At 41.8% G+C, this 19,607-nt stretch overlaps 1 protein-coding gene across 1 annotated transcript in view; it reads left to right on the top strand.

The window, feature by feature from the left end:
- The window catches only part of eEFSec (eukaryotic translation elongation factor, selenocysteine-specific), a 77,058-nt gene extending 58,420 nt beyond the window's left edge, over positions 1-18,638 (top strand). The window contains exon 2 of the mRNA XM_068375333.1: positions 15,706-18,638. Coding sequence (XP_068231434.1) covers positions 15,717-17,390 — 1,674 coding nt within the window. The 5' untranslated portion in view covers positions 15,706-15,716 and the 3' untranslated portion in view covers positions 17,391-18,638. The remainder of the gene's footprint in view (positions 1-15,705) is intronic.
- Positions 18,639-19,607: the final 969 nt, after the last annotated feature.

Below are 19,607 nucleotides of genomic sequence, written 5' to 3'. Positions count from 1 at the left end.
TTTTAACAGTACTGTATCAGAAAGGGAAAATTTATCGCAAATGTTGAAATTTAGAATTTCTATTGAGTATTTAGGTTATTATTAGTATCAGGGTACAGTATAGATTATGGTATTCAAAAGAGTTTTTGAAGAACTCAATCCAGTTATGTAAGTTCAAGTCTTCCAACTGCTGTTGTCATCCTATGCATAGAAACCAAAATACACCTGTAAAACTATTTTTTATTAATAGAACTTACCTGGCAGTTATATATATATAGCTTAGTCTCTGACGTTTGGCAGAATTTTTCAAAAATCGCGTTAACCGCCTTGTGGTGGTTGTGCGGTTAGGTGGTTAACAACTCTTACAGGGTGGTACTTGGAATCATTCCCGTTTTCTGTTCCTCAGATCATCTCTGCCGGCCGGATCGACAACACTTTGGTCCGCCATTAGAGTTTTTCGTTTCGCTTTCCCTGTATCGCTGTACCGGACTTCTTTTTGGTGAAGTACATTGATTTGTGGGATTTGGCAATCATGTTTTTTGTTTTTTCTGATTTTTGTTGAGTTGTTTAATATGAGTGAGAAACTTCATTTTCGTGTGTGCGAATGAGGAATGCAAGGTGAGGTTACCGAAAGAGTCGGTAGACCCTCACACGGTTTGTTTGGGTTGCAGGGGTTTTGATTGTGCACTGGATAATAGGTGCAAAGAATGCGAGATTTTGAATGAGAAAGATTGGTTAGCGATGAAACGCTATGTGCGCAAATTAGAGCTAGATAGAGTAAGGAGAGCTTCTAGATCTAAATCTAAGTCTGCTAGTGAACCTAGTCTAGATATATCAATTGAACCTTTAATTAATTCCTCTTTGGAAGTTGATCCTTCCTCTGAGGTAGTAACTCCTGCCCCTTCTACAAGATCTGTTTCTGCGCATGACCCTCGGTACGCTAGGATGGCTGCCGAGTTGAAGGCTATTAAAGATCAACTTGCGGCCTTAAAAGGTAAGAGTGAGAGTGAAGTTAGTGCTTGTGAAAGTGCAGTGGAGGTGGCGACTGATCGAACCTGTCATTACCCTAGGTCTAGACCTCTACCAAGCTCTCAGGACCAAGGGAGAAGGTATGTCGACGACCGAAAGGGGGTGAGAGGTGCGTATCCTTGGTCAGCCGTCGCCTCAGACAGTCCTGTTGTAAGCTCCCAGGCTGCTCTTGACCGCCACGGAAAAGGTGTGTCGGATGTGATAGTGTGTTCCCTGGATCCCTCTCCCAGACGCAAGTGGCTGTATAAGGCTTCGAGACCGACGAAGAGGAGGTGGAACCGAAATGAACAGTCTCGTTCTCACTCCCCCGGTTCTAGTAGTCACGAACCTTGTCCTTCGAAGGACGATTTGGATATCGTTCCTGTGAAGAGGACGAAATCAAGAGCCGATAGTCAAGATAGACCAGCGAAATATATATATATATATATATATATATATATATATATATATATATATATATATATATATGTATGTATGTATGTATGTATGTATGTATGTATGTATGTATGTATGTATGTATGTATGTATATATATATATATATATATATATATATATATATATATATATATATATATATATATATATATATATATATATATATATATATATATATATATAACTGCCAGGTAAGTATTCATAAAACTTTGTTTTTCAATATTAATCTTACCCGATGATCATGTAGCTGTCAACTCCGTTGCCCGACAGAAATCTACGGTCGGGATACGCCAGCGATCGCTATCCAGGTGGGGGTGTACACAACAGCGCCATCTGTGAGTAGGTACTCAAGTACTTCTTGTCAACAAGAACTCAATTTTTCCTCTGTCGTGCCGCCGGCAAGACCTACTTGGATACGCTGTTGATTTTGGAGTTATTGTTCACGATTTGGTGATGTATTTGCTCTAAAGTTATAGCCTTCGCTATTCAGGAAGCTTTCTCATTAGCTTAGCAAGCTTTTGGAATTAATTTAGATTAATTGGTAACGAACTTTTCTAGATTTTGGAATCCCCCCTTGACTACTTCTAAAATTCAAGATGTCTGACCAGTCTCAAGTACCTAAGTACAGGCAGTGTAGTGTTAGGACTTGTACTAGGCGTCTTCCGAAGGCCTCTATAGATCCTCACACCGTATGTTCCAATTGTAGGGGTAAATCCTGTCAATTGGAAGATCGATGTGGGGAATGTGCTGGGCTTTCGGAATTCGATTTTAACGAATTCCTTAGATATGCACATAGGTTAGAGAAGGAGAGAAATAGGAGGAGTTCTTCTCGCTCTGTGGATTTTTCCTCTCCCCATGCCCCTCAACCTTTTCCTTCCCCTGTGGTGGTGACTCCCGAACCTGCTACGAGTGCTCAGCCTGGTATGGCGGATATGTTGCGTGCCATTCAGGCTCTCGGTGACAAAGTGGAGTCATTGGCTAATGACCGTAATCAGCTCTTGGCAGATGTCAGAGAGCTGAAAGCGAAAAGTGCAGTGGGAAGTGTTAGTGCTAGTGATGTGCAAAGTGTCAGTGTCAGTGTTGCGCATGAGGGTACATCTGTGCGTGCCAGTCGTCCTCCCAGTCCGGGACCTCTTGCAAGCTCCCAAGCCCAGGGGAGAAGCAATGTCGAAGGACCAAAGGGTTCGGCAGGCCTTGATCGGCGCACGGATGTATCCTCAGTGGTTGCGGACGTATCTGTTAAGGATCGTCCCATCCACATACAGACGAATGAGCCCTTACATTCCTCGTCTGTGGAAGAGGTTTCCAGGAGGAAACGGTGGACCAAGGTCTCACGACCGCTCAAGCGTAAGGTCCCTTCCGAGCGAGTCCAACGGCCCAGGTGTAGCCACTGGGTCAGTTCGGACTCGCCGCAGTCATCTGATGACTGCACACCTCCCAAGAGAGGTAGAGTGGTCCCTCAACAGGCTACTGCTCCGTCTGTTGTTGCTCCAACCACAGTAGACCCTAAGTGGTCCATGCTGCAGACTATGCAGTCTCAGCTTGCTGCATTCATGCAGGAGTATCATGCTGAGAAGGCTCCTGTTAACCTACAACCCGCCGAGGTTGTGCGCTCAGCAGATACTGCGGCTGCCTGCTCCCACACTCCACCTGTGAGAGCTCCACCACCGATGCGCAGTCCACCCTGCCAGACGCATGTTCTTGCTGCACCCTCTGCTAACATGCGTGAGCTGCCGCATCAGGAGTTGCCGGGTTCCAGCACTATGCGGCATTCTCCTCAGCCCATGCAGCATGCTCTGCATACCTTACAGCATGCTCCGCATACCATGCAGCATGAGCCGCATACCTTACAGCATGCTCTGCATACCATACCGCATGCTCCTCAACCCACCGCAGCCCTTCCCACACACCAGCCCTCTGCTTTTGTTGTTGCCAGCTCGCAGACCGACCAGCAGCGGCATGATGTTGGATCTGCAGGTACGCATGCACCCGTACTGCCGGATTCAGCCGTTCAGCTTTCTGCTCTGCCTTTGCCACTTACAACTCAGCTTTCAGATGATGGTGTATCGGATGATGAAGCTGCACATCTGGATGAGCCTCACTCTGATTTTGAAGGGCCCAAGTCTACTCCTCCCTCCTTAGACTTTCGTAAAGTCCTTGCCTTGTTCAGGGACTTGTATCCTGAGCAGTTTGTGTCTGCAACCCCTCGTTCTCCTCCCTCCGAGTTTGCTCTGGGCATGCAGTCTGCTGCGCCTGCCTTCACCAAGCTTGTTCTCGCCAGATCATCTAAGAGAGCTTTGAGGGTTATGGGGGACTGGTTGCAGTCCAAGAAGCAACTGGGAAGGACTTCTTTCGTCTTTCCGCCTCCCAAGCTTGCTTCTAAGTCGAGCGTCTGGTATGCCACGGGAGAGGAACCCGGCTTGGGGGTTCCTGCCTCTGCCCAGGCCGACTTCTCAAGTCTGGTTGACTCTCCCCGCAGGTTGGCTATGAGACGTTCGAAGATCTGCTGGTCCTTTTCCGATTTAGATCATCTGTTGAAGGGAGTCTTTCGTGCCTTCGAGATATTCAACTTCCTCGATTGGTGTTTGGGAGCCTTAAGCAGGAAGACTTCCCCTTCAGATAAGGACTCGGCCATGCTGATCATGTCTAGCATGGACAAAGCAATTCGGGATGGGTCTGGTGAACTTGCGGCTTCGTATGTATCAGGAGTCCTTAAGAAGAGAGAACATCTTTGCTCCTTCTTATCAGCTGGTATCACTCCTTGCCAGAAGTCAGAGTTGTTGTTTGCTCCTCTCTCCAAGTGTCTGTTTCCGGAGGAGCTGATTAAGGGGATGGCTGCCTCACTTATCCAGAAGGATACTCATGATCTTATGGCATCTTCTGCACGTAAGGCTAAAACCTTACCTTCCGTGCCTAGACCCTTCCGCCCTGCAGCAGTTGACACACCTGCTTCTAGGTTCATCCCGCCCTTTCGTGGCAGAGCCTCCAGCAGAGGAGGTACTCGTGCAGACAGTCACCGTGGCAAATCCAAGAAGGGTTCCAAGTCCGCAAAAGGCAAGTTTTGACTGCCTTCCTCTCCAGACAGCAGTAGGAGCCAGACTCAAGACCTTCTGGCAAGCTTGGGAGAGCAGAGGTGCAGACGCTCAGTCTGTGAAGTGGCTAAGGGAGGGATACAGAATTCCGTTCTGCCGCAGTCCCCCTCTAGCTACGTCTCCCATCAACCTCTCTCCCAACTACAAGGAGAAGGACAAGAGGCTAGCGTTGCAACAAGAGGTGTCGCTCTTGCTACAAAAGGAAGCGGTGGTCATAGTCCGGGATCATCAATCCCCGGGCTTTTACAACCGTCTCTTCCTGTTAGCCAAGAAGACAGGAGGTTGGAGACCGGTGCTGGACGTCAGTGCTCTCAATGCTTTTGTCACCAAGCAGACGTTCACGATGGAGACGACGAAGTCGGTCCTAGCAGCGGTCAGGCAGGAGGACTGGATGGTCTCGTTAGACCTGAAAGACTCGTACTTTCACGTCCCCATCCATCCAGACTCCCAACCTTTCCTAAGATTAGTCTTTGGAAAGGTTGTGTACCAGTTCCAAGCCCTGTGCTTTGGCCTAAGCACGGCACCTCTTGTGTTTACCAGACTGATGAGGAATATTGCGAAATTCCTTCACTTGGCAGACATCAGAGCCTCCCTCTATTTAGACGACTGGCTTTTAAGAGCTCCCACAAGTCGTCGCTGTCTGGAGAATCTCAGATGGACTATGGATCTGACCAAGGAACTGGGCCTCCTGGTCAATTTAGAGAAGTCCCAGCTCGTCCCATCCCAGACCATTGTCTACCTGGGTATGGAGATTCAGAGTCGAGCTTTTCGGGCTTTTCCGTCGGCCCCAAGGATCAATCAAGCCCTAGAATGCATCCAGAGCATGCTGAGAAGGAACCGATGCTCAGTCAGGCAGTGGATGAGTCTAACAGGGACACTTTCATCGCTGGCCCTGTTCATCGAGTTAGGGAGACTCCACCTCCGCCCCCTTCAGTATCATCTAGCTGCTCACTGGATAAAGGACATGACGCTAGAGACGGTCTCAGTTCCTGTTTCCGAAGAGATGAGGTCTACTCTAACGTGGTGGAAGAACAGCATTCTTCTCAAGGAAGGTCTACCATTGGCTGTTCAGACCCCCGACCACCGTCTCTTCTCGGACGCATCGGACACGGGCTGGGGTGCGACACTGGACGGACAGGAATGCTCGGGCACATGGAATCAGGAGCAAAGGACACTTCACATCAATTGCAAGGAGTTGTTGGCGGTTCATCTGGCCTTGATAAACTTCAAGTCCCTCCAGCTAAACAAGGTGGTGGAGGTGAACTCCGACAACACCACAGCCTTGGCTTACATCTCCAAGCAGGGAGGGACTCATTCGAGGAAGTTGTTCGAGATCGCAAGGGACCTCCTCATTTGGTCAAAAGATCGAAAGCTCATGCTGGTAACGAGGTTCATTCAGGGCGATATGAATGTCATGGCAGATCGCCTCAGCCGGAAGGGTCAGGTCATCCCCACAGAGTGGACCCTTCACAAGAATGTTTGCAGCAGACTATGGGCCCTGTGGGGTCAGCCAACCATAGATCTATTCGCTACCTCGATGACCAAGAGGCTCCCGTTGTATTGTTCTCCGATTCCAGACCCAGCAGCAGTTCACGTGGATGCCTTTCTGCTGGATTGGTCCCATCTCGACCTGTATGCGTTCCCGCCGTTCAAGATTGTCAACAGGGTACTTCAGAAGTTCGCCTCTCACAAAGGGACACGGCTGACGTTGGTTGCTCCCCTCTGGCCCGCGAGAGAATGGTTCACCGAGGTACTGCAATGGCTAGTCGACGTTCCCAGGACTCTTCCTCTAAAAGTGGACCTTCTGCGTCAACCTCACGTAAAGAAGGTACACCCAAACCTCCACGCTCTTCGTCTGACTGCCTTCAGACTATCGAAAGACTCTCAAGAGCTAGAGGCTTTTCGAAGGAGGCAGCCAGAGCGATTGCCAGAGCAAGGAGGACATCCACTCTCAGAGTCTATCAGTCTAAATGGGAAGTCTTCCGAAGCTGGTGCAAGGCCAATGCAGTTTCCTCAACCAGTACCACTGTAACCCAGATTGCTGACTTCCTGTTACATCTAAGGAACGTAAGATCCCTATCAGCTCCTACGATCAAGGGTTACAGAAGTATGTTGGCAGCGGTTTTCCGCCACAGAGGCTTGGATCTTTCCACCAACAAAGATCTACAGGACCTCCTTAGGTCTTTTGAGACCTCAAAGGAACGTCGGTTGTCCACTCCAGGCTGGAATCTAGACGTGGTTTTAAGGTTCCTAATGTCATCAAGATTTGAACCGCTCCAATCAGCCTCTTTTAAGGACCTCACATTAAAAACTCTTTTCCTCGTGTGCTTGGCAACAGCTAAAAGAGTAAGTGAGATCCACGCCTTCAGCAGGAACATAGGTTTCACATCTGAAACGGCTACATGTTCCTTGCAGCTCGGTTTTTTGGCTAAAAACGAGCTTCCTTCACGTCCTTGGCCTAAGTCGTTCGAGATCCCAAGCCTGTCCAACTTGGTGGGGAACGAACTAGAGAGAGTACTTTGCCCAGTTAGAGCTCTTAGGTACTATTTAAGAAGGTCAAAGCCATTACGAGGACAATCAGAAGCTTTATGGTGTGCTATCAAGAAGCCTTCCCTACCGATGTCTAAGAACGCAGTTTCTTACTACATCAGGCTTCTGATTAGAGAAGCACATTCTCATCTGAAGGAAGAAGACCTTGCTTTGCTGAAGGTAAGGACACATGAAGTGAGAGCTGTGGCTACTTCAGTGGCCTTCAAACAGAACCGTTCTCTGCAGAGTGTTATGGATGCAACCTATTGGAGAAGCAAGTCAGTGTTCGCATCATTCTATCTCAAAGATGTCCAGTCTCTTTACGAGAACTGCTACACCCTGGGACCATTCGTAGCAGCGAGTGCAGTAGTAGGTGAGGGCTCAGCCACTACATTCCCATAATCCCATAACCTTTTTAACCTTTCTCTTGAATACTTTTTATTGTTGTTCTTTGGGTTGTACGGTCGGCTAAGAAGCCTTCCGCATCCTGGTTGATTTGGCGGGTGGTCAAATTCTTTCTTGAGAAGCGCCTAGGTTAGAGGTTGTGATGAGGTCCTTTAGTATGGGTTGCAGCCCTTTATACTTCAGCACCTAGGAGTCGTTCAGCATCCTAAGAGGACCGCTAGGCTCAGTAAGGAAGACGTACTTAAAAAAGGCAGAGTAATGGTTCAAGTCGACTTCCTTACCAGGTACTTATTTATTTTATGTTTGTTATTTTGAATAACTGATAAAATGAAATACGGGATACTTAGCTTCTTTGTTAACATGTATGCTGGTCTCCACCCACCACCCTGGGTGTGAATCAGCTACATGATCATCGGGTAAGATTAATATTGAAAAATGTTATTTTCATTAGTAAAATAAATTTTTGAATATACTTACCCGATGATCATGAATTAAAGAACCCGCCCTTCCTCCCCATAGAGAACCAGTGGACCGAGGAGAAAATTGAGTTCTTGTTGACAAGAAGTACTTGAGTACCTACTCACAGATGGCGCTGTTGTGTACACCCCCACCTGGATAGCGATCGCTGGCGTATCCCGACCGTAGATTTCTGTCGGGCAACGGAGTTGACAGCTACATGATCATCGGGTAAGTATATTCAAAAATTTATTTTACTAATGAAAATAACATTTTATCATAAAAACTCCATTTTTCCTACACAAAAACAAACAGTCACCTTTAATAGGAGTATGCTTTGAGCTTAGATGGAATTTCAGCTGTTAAAATTTATAACAATGGGTTGATAGTTACTGATGGTTGATGGGGAAGCTAGTACTGTACACTGAGCAGCCACCATAGAATACAGACATACTCTTGCCGCTACCAACCATATAAAAAAATTTACTAATGTAGTGAGAGTTGGAGCCTGTCCATCTCTGGTGTGATGAAGACGTTACCACAAGTTTTGTTTGGTCGGTGTCTGGTAACGACCTCCTTCATTGTGTTCCGAATTTCTGTGTGGTGAAGAAGATTATGGTAGATAAAGAGCTGCCTAAGATGAGGGTTTGTCCTAGAATAGGTGGGAAGTCTTGCAATAATTTCCTGAGTAAGCCCTATGGACCTTCACACAGTGCAATAAATGCAGGAAGCTTGACTACACTGTACTCTAGATTCCCCATGTTCAGAATGTTAGACATGGGGTATCAAACAATGGGCCAAGTATGGAAAAAGGAAGGGAAAGAAATTGAAAAAAGACAAGAACTCTCCTTCTAAAAGATCCAAATCTAACTCATCGAAAAATGAATCCTCGTCTTCAACTTTGCATGTGGTAGGAAGGGATGTGGTAACATCCCTGACTGGTGAACGCCAGACTGGGGTTCGAGTCCCGCTCTTCGGCGTCAATGACCTTGGATATCAGGATGCCAGAAAACCTAAAATCAATCAATCAGGCAGACTTGTTAGTTTCTTTGGTTGGCGCAACCTTACCATCCTAGCTAGCTAAGGATAGGGGGTTTGGGGGAGCCTATAGGTCTATCTGGTGTCATCAGCAGCCATTGCGTGGCCCTCCTTGGTGGAGAAGGATCCGTGGGCACTGATATGTGTATATGGTCAGTCTGTAGGGTATTGTCCTACTCGATAGATCAATGTCACTGTCCCTTGCCCCTGCCATTCATGAGTGGCCTTTAAACCTTTAAATGAAGAATTAACATGGGAATTGTGTTCCTTTTTTGGATGGAATAAGGCCCCATCCTTAGAAAACTATAAAAAGATTATGGAGGTACTGTATGCTTTTCTGGATGACAAGGAGTTGATGAATCCGCTGGTTCCCCCTCTTTCTCTAGATCCTTCCACAGCTCTCCCATTGGTCCCAGGTCTGATTTTCTCTTCCCCAGTGGCTTCTCCTTATTCCCCTACTTCAGGAATAAGTGTAGAATCAGACCAGCTACATCATTTAGGACATTAAACCTACCTTAAAGCCGGATGAGTGTACGCCTTCTAGGGACAGAGAGGAACAAGAAGTGAAGAAAATCACCTAAATATTGAAATCGTCCTTCGAAGGGAACCGAAACACTTATTTCTTCTGATAGGATACTTGTACTCCTGAAGGTCTGTTACCGTAACGATCACCACTGTGGCAAAAGGCACATGATGTATCGCCAATATGGAGAAGGACAGACATGGGAGAGCCGCAAGGCCAGGGCAAGCCTCGTGTTTGATTGCCAGTATGCAGAGGAGTGGACCCGGACACGTGCGTCCCATTCTAATGGGGATTTTCATTAACCCTGGATAGGTACGATGGGTCGTTCGCGACCCCGAGCGTCAAAAAAAAACAGGTTTTTCTCACGTGACTCACCCCCGTGACTGAATTTGTGGGTGATCGACCTGCAGGAGGTGTCTCCCCTACACGCTCTAGTAGTGTCCAGATGTGCATTGCTGTAGCTGTACTCCTTCCCCGATTTCTGAGACGCGTCGGGGTCGAGCGCGACCGAGTTTACCCTTCTAAGGTAGTTTGCATAATTATCAAAGTTATTACGTATTATGAAATTGTCGTAGAATGGTGCAACTTGTATAGGTTATCAGTTGTGGAAAGTCTTGGTGGATTGTTTGGCTACCATGTGCATGATTTTTTTTTTAGTTAAAATGTCGTTCATTACCACGAGGACCATTTTACCGCGAGTGCCCCTTTTTCATTTTTTTTCATTTTTTTGCCAAGTCATTTTTCCGTAAGATATTGCCAAATAGTGTCGTAAAACTTTTGCTTGTTTAGTGTTGGAAAGTGTGTCTAGATGATCTGGCTACCCATGCATGACTTTGTTTTTGTCAGATACGACGTAGTTATTGGTATATTGGGTATTTAACTGGTTACCAATTTCTGTTTTTTTTCAATATTTGTAAAAATTACTACGTAGTAAGGAATTGCCGTATATTATTCATTTTTTTTTCATGTTTATGTGTTAGAAAGTGTGCCTTGATGGTTGGGCTAACACGTGCATGTCTTTTTTTTTATCTGAGATGCCGTATATTAGAATGTCGGGCATTTTACCGCAAGTACCCCTTTTTCATTTTTTTTCATTTTTTTGCCAAGTCATTTTTCCGTAAGATATTGCGAAATAGTGTCGTAAAGCTTTTGCTTTTTTAGTGTTGGAAAGTGTGTCTAGATGATCTGGCTACCCATGCGTGATTTTGTTTTTGTCAGATACGACGTAGTTATTGGTATATTGGGTATTTAACTGCGGTTGCCAATTTCTGTTTTTTTTCAATATTTGTAAAAATTTACTACGTAGTAAGGAATTGCCGTATATTATTGATTTTTTTTTCATGTTTGTGTTAGAAAGTGTGCCTTGATGGTTGGGCTAACACGTGCATGTCTTTTTTTTTTATCTGAGATGCCGTATATTAGAATGTTGGGCGTTTTTCCGCGAGTGGCCCTTTTTATTTGTTTTGCATTTTTTTGCTTAGTCATGTTACCGTAAGGAATTGGCAAGTAGTGTCGCAAAACTTATAATTTTATAGTGTTGGAAAGTGTTTCTAGATGATCTGGCTACCCATGCCTATTTTTTTTTTAGCCAGATATGGCGTATATACTGTATAAGTATGTGTTCGATTTTCCTGTGATTGCCATTTTTTCGTTTTTTCCCATTTCTTTCAAAATTACTACGTACTAAGGAACTATCACAGAGTAATGATTCATTTAGATGTTTATTTGTCGGAAAATGTGCCTTGATGGTTTGCCTAGCACGTGGCTGAATTTTCTTTTTCTGAAATGCCGTATATTAGAATGTTAGCCATTTTTCCGCGAGTGCCCCTTTTTATGTGTTTTGCATTTTTTCGCTTAGTCATGTTACCGTAAGGAATTGGCAAGTAGTGTCGCAAAACTTATATTTTTATAGTGTTGGAAAGTGTTTCTAGATGATCTGGCTACCCATGCCTATCTTTTTTTTAGCCAGATATGGCGTATATATAGGTATGTGTTCGTTTTCCGGTGATTGCCATTTTTTCGTTTTTTCCCAATTCTTTCAAAATTGCTACGTACTAAGGAACTATCACAGAGTAATGATTCCTCTAGATGTTTATTTGTCGGAAAATTTTGTTTACTTTTTTTTTGATTGAATATCATCAAATTTTTTTAGCTAAAATATTATATTGTTTTACATTTTTTTTTTTTCGATTTTATTTCCCTTCAAAAAATTTTTTTTGGGTCAGAATTTCAATTTTATAGTCGTAAAATAATCGACAATTATCCAGCAACCCACCATACAATTTTTATGCATATCCAATAATAATTAGATTAGTAAATAACACCTTGAAATTGACATACCCTTCCTACATTTCAAGTGGCAGATTAGGGAGTCTGAGTCAGTGTGGTTGGCGGCCATTTTGTGGACATATCCGAAGCGTAAGCTGCCCTATCTATATATATTCTTGTTCCCTATAGAATTTGTGATATTTTGGTATATTTTTACCTGCATAAATATCATATTATATATCAAATATATGTATTTTTTTTACGAAATTTCTAAGTACTCAAAAAATTACCTTTAGATATGGCCCCTGATATAAATGTAATTTACAAAATAATGAAGATTTTTTTACATATTTCTATTTTAGGATAACATATGTTTATTCCCTAAAAAAATTAGCTACTTCCTATTTCATTTGGGTACCCAAAAAATTTCATGAAATTTGGACAAATTTTTTTGGCCAAAAAAAGTTACTCTTTTTTTCTCATTTCAGATCTTTACCTCCATGGGTCTGACTTCATCCAAAATACATCAAGATGTGTCCTAAACATTCAAGAATCAATTCCTAAAAGGATTTGTGTATATATGTATAAACTTTTTTTTTATGAATTTTTGTCAGGTCTTTTTTTTTTCTACTTAATTTTTAAAAATATTTATAATAAATAGTTTTTCTGCAGATGAGTAGTATTTATCTTTACAGTTGTTTTAAGCATTCATTGAAGTTTTTTTTGGCAAAAGAAAAAAGGAGGTTACTGCAAAAACTGATTTTTCAAGAATTTGTTTTGGCGTCGGGGTCGTTCGCGTCCGAGTATACTGTACCCTTAAAGGGGTGTCCGAGGAGCGTACCTATCCAGGGTTAAGGGGTAGGTTGCCTGGTGCATCCTCTCCAATGCTTTCTTTCAAATGTATCGTCTTCCACCAAACTTTTTTTCTCTAGATCATCCTTCACCTTGTCGCGCTATCTAATTCTCGGCCTCCCTCTCAATCTTCCCCCCTAACAGGTTTCTCCCAAGCCGTCCTTATTCCCTTCCCATCATCCATCCTCAACACACACCCACACCATCACAGTCATGACATTCTCATCACCTCTATAATCTTTAGTGTGCCTACCATTCTTCATACTGTACTTCTTCATTTCCCAATTTTTCAAGCAGTGGCATTCTCATAATCCACCTCGGCATTCTCATCTGTTCTCTCAAGCTTTGCTTCCTCTTTTTGTCTTAGAGCCCATGTTTCTGATATATACATTAACACTGTCTTACTATTGTGCCTTAGATTATGTAGCTTAAGTGGCATTTTCTTATCACATACTACTCCTGCTACCTCTCGTCACTTCCCCAGGCTGCTTTTATCCTATTCTCAAATTCAGTCTGACACCCTCCCTCCAAGTATCTAAATTGTTCCACTTGTTTTATTACCAAGCCTCTACTTTTATGCATAGCTATCTTTTCCTTTTCTTCTTTATTGCTCACCATAACCTTAGTCTTAGCCACATTTACCATCAAGCCACCTCTCTTCAGAGACTCCTGCCACTCGGTAACTCTTCTCTGTAAGTCTTCCTCATTTTCAGAGGTAATCACCAAATCATCTACATACAGCAACTACCACAACTCTTCATTTTTGTTTTCTTCACTTCACACATCCATGACCAGCCCAAATAAAAACAGGCTTAATGCTGACACCAGGTGTAATCTAACACTAACTTCAAAGGTTTTGTTACACAAACTGCTGGTATTAGGAGCTGTGGCTCTCAAGTAGGAGCATTCATATCGCAAACAGGTGAGTTGAAGGTCTCTTAGGAGCATGTAATTGAAAACAGGACAGGTGGGACTCCCGCAGGGAAATGCAATCGCAAACAGGCGAGATGGCACCCCCTAATAAATGTACAACTGTGAACAAAGTGGCGCTCTCTTAGCAACGTGGGAGCACATCGTAGCGTGCTAATGCATAGTGCAGTAGCTCTCTAATTAGCGCACAAACATATTAGATGGCTCTCCTTCAGCAATTGAGAGGGCACTCCTGTGCGAGCAAGCGATTGTGAACGGATGAGATGGCGTTCTTTTGAAAAGCACATGAGCACTTAGTACCCTGCTAATGCGTAGTATGGCCCTAATGGGCGTACACAAAGTGGGGCATAATCTCATCGTCTTTCTTCATCCTCTGTGAACGATTAGTTTATAACACTGTCTCTCTGAAGCAGTAGAAGTCATCACTTACTGTATACTATATGTAACTTCTATCAGTCAGTTATAAGGGAATAATTATAAAAAAGGGGCCCCTTCTTTTTTTACCGACTAGCAGTGTGCTCTAAGTTTCATGAATGCGTGAATTGGCTGTCAGGGCTAAGAGACAAAGGTGTGGCAGAAGTGAAGGAGTAACTTGATGTTCTCCTTTTATTAGAGTTGTGCAACAATATTTTATTCGTAAGTTATGATGAGGATGTCATCACTACTACACATTAGTGAGGGAATAAACGGCACCAGAAATGCAGTATAAGGTTTAAAGGCTGCTCATGAATAGCAGAGGCAAAGGACAATGACAATGCCCTAGCCAGCGGGACAATTGACTTACAGACTGACCATATATGCATATGATCAGCATCCAAGCTCCTCTCCACCCAAGTTGAACCAGAGAGGGCCAAGTAATGGTTGCTGATGACTCAGTAGGTAGACCTATAGGCTCCTCCAAACCATCATCCTTAGTTCACAAGGATGGTGAGGTTGCAGACACTACAAAATACTATCGAGCTTAAGCGGGATCAAACCCCAGTCCGACAGATTGCCAGGCAGGGACACTTCCAATAAGCCACCACAAGAGGAACAGTGTTCATCAGCAGGGTTACACAGAAACTGTCAGCTACAGTTATTGGGAAAACTGCAAAACCTTTCGTCCTTCTTTAATGTGAGGATAATGGTGTGAAAGAAGGTCGCACCATTATATTGTGGAACAGACTCCGATGCAGGTAAAGCTACCATACAAAGCTACTATTCTATTGTGTAGATAGTAGTGTATTACCTATTCTCCTTGTGAGGGGAAGGATGAATAGAAATGTTAACTTATTACTTTTAATAGCCATTAGGGTTTATTTTTCCTAACTATACAAACCCGAGTCATTTAAGTTACGCTTCCTGCCTCAACTGCCCCGCAGTTCCTGGAAGGTCAAAGTGGCTTACTGGTAAACTAAAGGGGTGGGGGGGCTGTTAATTCCCTGCCACCTGTAGTAGCTATTGACACCTCATTATAAATTCTAAGAGCTGAATTTTCAGCTTCGATGAAATTCTACTCCTATTAAAGGACTCGGGTTTGCATACTGTAGTTAGGAAAAATACAAATCACTTTAAAAGATTTATGATGTTACTTCATGATGTGAGATTCCATTTTTTCCAGATGCTTTCAAAATATTCTAAACTGATTTGGTAGGGGTTCGGTTTCCACTAATTGCTCTTTTTTTTAATAGAAGTTAATATTGTAGAGAACTTATGAAACTGGTTATCTCCCAAGTTTGTGACCTAACAGTTTGTGTGGGAATGCAAATCTGAATTTGCAATGCTTTTCAAGAATTATTTTAACATAATCAAGAAATTTTTAAGATCAGTACCAAAGACACTATCATTAAAATGAGATATTGACATCTATACAGCAATGCTTATATTACTGTAATTCAAACTAGAAATAACATCCAAGTCATTGATCAAACAGACATCTTGTTTTAATTCTATATTATTAAAGTTTATTACTGGATTACCCCTTACAGTATCAAAGTAATATTTTGAATAAGGACAAAGAAGTTCACAATTAGAGGAAAGTACTTTTAAAGAAAATAAGATGTCATTTGAAAGTTTCTTCTTTTAAGTGTTGGTAAAGTCTGATCAATTGAGAGTATCAAAAGTTAGTCTTCCATAAAAGTAATTTCTTATATCTAGAAAAGTAAAATTTTCTTAATTTTTTTTTTCAGGTCCTACCAAGATGGAAGGCAAGATTCTCAACTTTAATGTTGGGGTACTAGGTCATGTAGACAGCGGAAAAACATCTTTAGCAAAAGCCTTGAGTACTGTAGCTAGTACAGCATGTTTTGATAAAAATCCCCAGTCAAGGGAACGTGGCATAACCATAGATCTTGGATTTAGTTCATTTGTTGTTGATCTTCCTGACCACCTGATAATTTCAGGCTGCAATAAACTTCAATATACTCTTGTGGATTGTCCTGGGCATGCATCATTAATTAGAACTATTATTGGAGGAGCGCAGATCATTGATGCAATGATGCTCGTTGTAGACATTACTAAGGGGATGCAGACTCAGACAGCAGAATGTTTAGTAATTGGTGAGATTCTTTGTGACCATCTCTTGGTTGTCCTTAATAAACTAGATTTAATTCCTCCAGAAAAGCAAAAGGCCACTATTGAGAAAATGACTAAAAGAATTCATCTTACACTTCAGCACACAAAGTTTGCAAATGCAAAAGTTATACCAGTTGCAGCAAAACCAGGTGGACCTGATTCTCCAATAGTAGATTCTATTGGAGTTACGGATCTTATTGAAGCTATGAAAGCATTTTCTTACATTCCCAAAAGGAATAGTAATGGACCTTTTTTGTTTGCTGTTGACCATTGTTTCAGCATCAGGGGTCAGGGTACAATTATGACAGGTACAGTTCTTCAGGGATCAGTAGCTGTTAATGATAATGTTGAGATACCAAGCCTCAAAGTTGTCAAGAAAGTTAAATCTATGCAGATGTTCCGGCAGCCAGTTGAAAAAGCATCTCAGGGTGACAGAGTAGGAGTGTGTGTAACTCAGTTTGATCCGAAGCAACTAGAAAGAGGATTGGTGGGTTCACCCAGTCTCATACAAACTGCCTTTGCAGTTGTTGCAAAGGTCAGTAAAATATCGTATTATAAACTTCCAATTGAAACCAAGGCAAAGTTTCATGTTACTTTGGGTCATGAGACTGTTATGGCTAAAGTGACATTTTTTGGTACTGAAGAGAAGTTGGATGATAATGACACATTCATTTATGATCACACATACAAACACCAGCATGAACTGATTGATTTAAAAAAGGTGGACAGTATTGAAAGCGACTACAAACCAGCCTGTCAATTTGCTCTTTTAGAATTTGAAAGAGCAGCTCAGATTCTTCCAAATTCTATACTGATAGGATCAAAGCTTGACATGGATGTTCACACCAACATGTGCCGTTTAGCATTCCAGGGAAAAGTTGTAGAAGTCTTTACCGAGAAGAACTATCATGAAGTACAATTAGAAAAGATAAAAGTATACAAAAACAAGAGCAAAGAAGGTGTTGTGGAAAGATTGGTGAATGACAGTGAAGTGATTGTTAAAAATCTCTTGAAAAAGGATACTAATGTCCAGTTATTTATGGGTTTAAAGGTAAAATTTTCCACTGGCGAAGATGGAGTAATTGATGGCACATTTGGCTTGAGTGGAAAGTTAAAAGTTCGTGTTTCAAATGGCTTGCTTGACACTACAAAGGTATTACTACAAAAAAACACAGGGAAAAAAAAGGGAAAGGCTGCCCCAGACAGTCAATCCGATTCAGAAAATTCTGTTCCTATAAAGGTTATACTTAACTTCAAAAAGTATGTTTTCAGCAATGATAAAAAGTTTATACAGTCATGATACATAGCTTTATGATGAGAAATTAAGGAATGTTATCTTATATTTAAATATACAGTATATGTACATAAATTTATATTTTATTATTGCTGTTATTGAATGTATAAAAATCTGTATTGGGTATTACAGATGACACGCAGTTTGTGTGTGACTAGTCTAAGCAAATTTGATGAAGTGCTTGAGAAAGTGTATTTGGTTTTCTCCTAGGAAGTTGTTCCAAAATGTAAAATTTTAATTGGCTGTATGCATCCGGCACTCAAAGGGCCTAAAGAATATGAAAGAAAAATTCACTAATTATTCAAAGCTTTAGAATTATGTTACTATTACCATAATAATACACATATATAACTGCCACTTGACAATGAAACTATGAGCATTCTTACTGAAGAGTGCTGTAGGTAGAATCATTGCTAGAGTAAATGCCTGGCTGAGTTAAGTTAGCAATTATGTGATTAAAATTTCACAGAGAGAATTAATGAACTGTATAATAAGAGTGAATGCTTAGTTGGTTAAATTTACTGTTAGTTATTTGAACAGTAGCAGTTGATAGTTTTTCTATTTTTTTATTTGGAAGGATTGTTTTGCAGTGTATTCAGTTATTCCTTTCACTTCATTATTTACATAAAGTTTTTTGTAAGTTTTAGGTTTAAGAAAATAATAAGTTGTTTCATTGCTGCTTGTACAACTAGGACTATGATGGTTATAACAAGGCTTAACAAGTTTGTGTATTTCATATTTTGGGTACAGTTAAAATGCAAAAATATTCTAGAAAGGATTTATATTATGTGCTGCACTGTACAGTACTACAGTACTGTGCTGAATGACCTCATTGGTCTTGGTGCCTGGCCTTTAGCCTAGATTTTATAATCCAATCCAATCGTGTACAGTATACAGTATGTATAATTGTGTAAATGCATACAATGGTCGTATAGTATTGCACAATATTAGTACTTTCAGGATTTCTAATCTTTGTGAGTTTTTAATGGAATTATAATTGTGAAAGTTGAAGGCAGCTGTGTTCCTATAGTTGCTCGAGTAAAGTGTAAGAATTACTACTACCAGATTAGAAGGTATTTGGCAGGCAACATTGTTGTATAATGTTATCCACTTTGTATATATTTTCCTGTAAAAGTCGAAGCTGTGTAAGGTAATGATCAGTATGCAATACTGTAGAGTATTTTATATTCATGATAACTGGAGTTCAATATTACTTGAACCTATCCATAATACAGCTGCATGATATAAATAATATTGCTGTATTTATCAACCTCCTACATGTTTTCACTCACACAACTTTCATGTTTAACATTCATCTTGCATTGAACCCCTCTACTTCCCTTTGATCAGATGCTGTAGTAGTTCACTTGTGAGAAGTTACAGTAATTGGATGGAAGCAGGTGAGAAAGCAGTGGTGTTTCCTGGTTAAATGCCTGACCATATACATATGCCATTACAAATGGTTTTCAATTTGAAATAAGCACAAGCGATATGTTTGATAATGCAATGGTATGTATATTTCTCAAGAAAGTTTTTAATGTACCTGTCGTGAAATATTTGATGTAAAAAGAATTTTATCACTAATATGTAGTGTATACAGTATCAAAAATTGTTTAAAGACTATTTGTTCCGTAACTGAAATACAAACCACGCTATTTACATGGGGTAATTACTTTGGCGTAGCTGAACGACGAGCCATAAAAGTTTTAACGAGGGTTTCCTACCCCGCCGCTAGTTAGCGGGGGGTAGGGAGGGGTAGCTAGCTACCCCTCCCCCTCACACACACCGGAGAATACTCCACTTTACTTTTGGCTCGGATAGAGATCGGAAGTCTCCGCTCCTATCCTCACTTGTCGGCCATTATTGTTTTGTCTTTTAACTTACCTTTTCTTATACTTAATATATTTAAACATTATTGATGTTTATGTATATTTTTGTGTATAGAAAATAGTAAGTTTCCTTTGCTTTTGGTGTTGTGGGGTGTGTTGTGTACGTCTACGAGTGTTCGCCGGCTTTGCAGGCCACCACGATCTTTTCTTGATCACGGCCTTTCACTCCTAGGCCACCATGGTTGCCTTCGTGGAGTCCGGCCCTTCTCTTGAGGTCGTACACCTCTTACTCCGTACTACGCCTACGATAGCCTCTCAGGACCGAGTCGCTATTTCGTTTTATTAGTCTCGATTATTTTTATGAATATAATTGTTTTAACTTTTCAGCTCAGGG

Source organism: Palaemon carinicauda, chromosome 6, assembly GCF_036898095.1.
Source record: "Palaemon carinicauda isolate YSFRI2023 chromosome 6, ASM3689809v2, whole genome shotgun sequence".
Lineage (NCBI taxonomy): Eukaryota > Metazoa > Arthropoda > Malacostraca > Decapoda > Palaemonidae > Palaemon > Palaemon carinicauda.
Note: the sequence above shows the minus strand (reverse complement) of the source record. Positions and strands in the feature narration are given on the sequence as shown.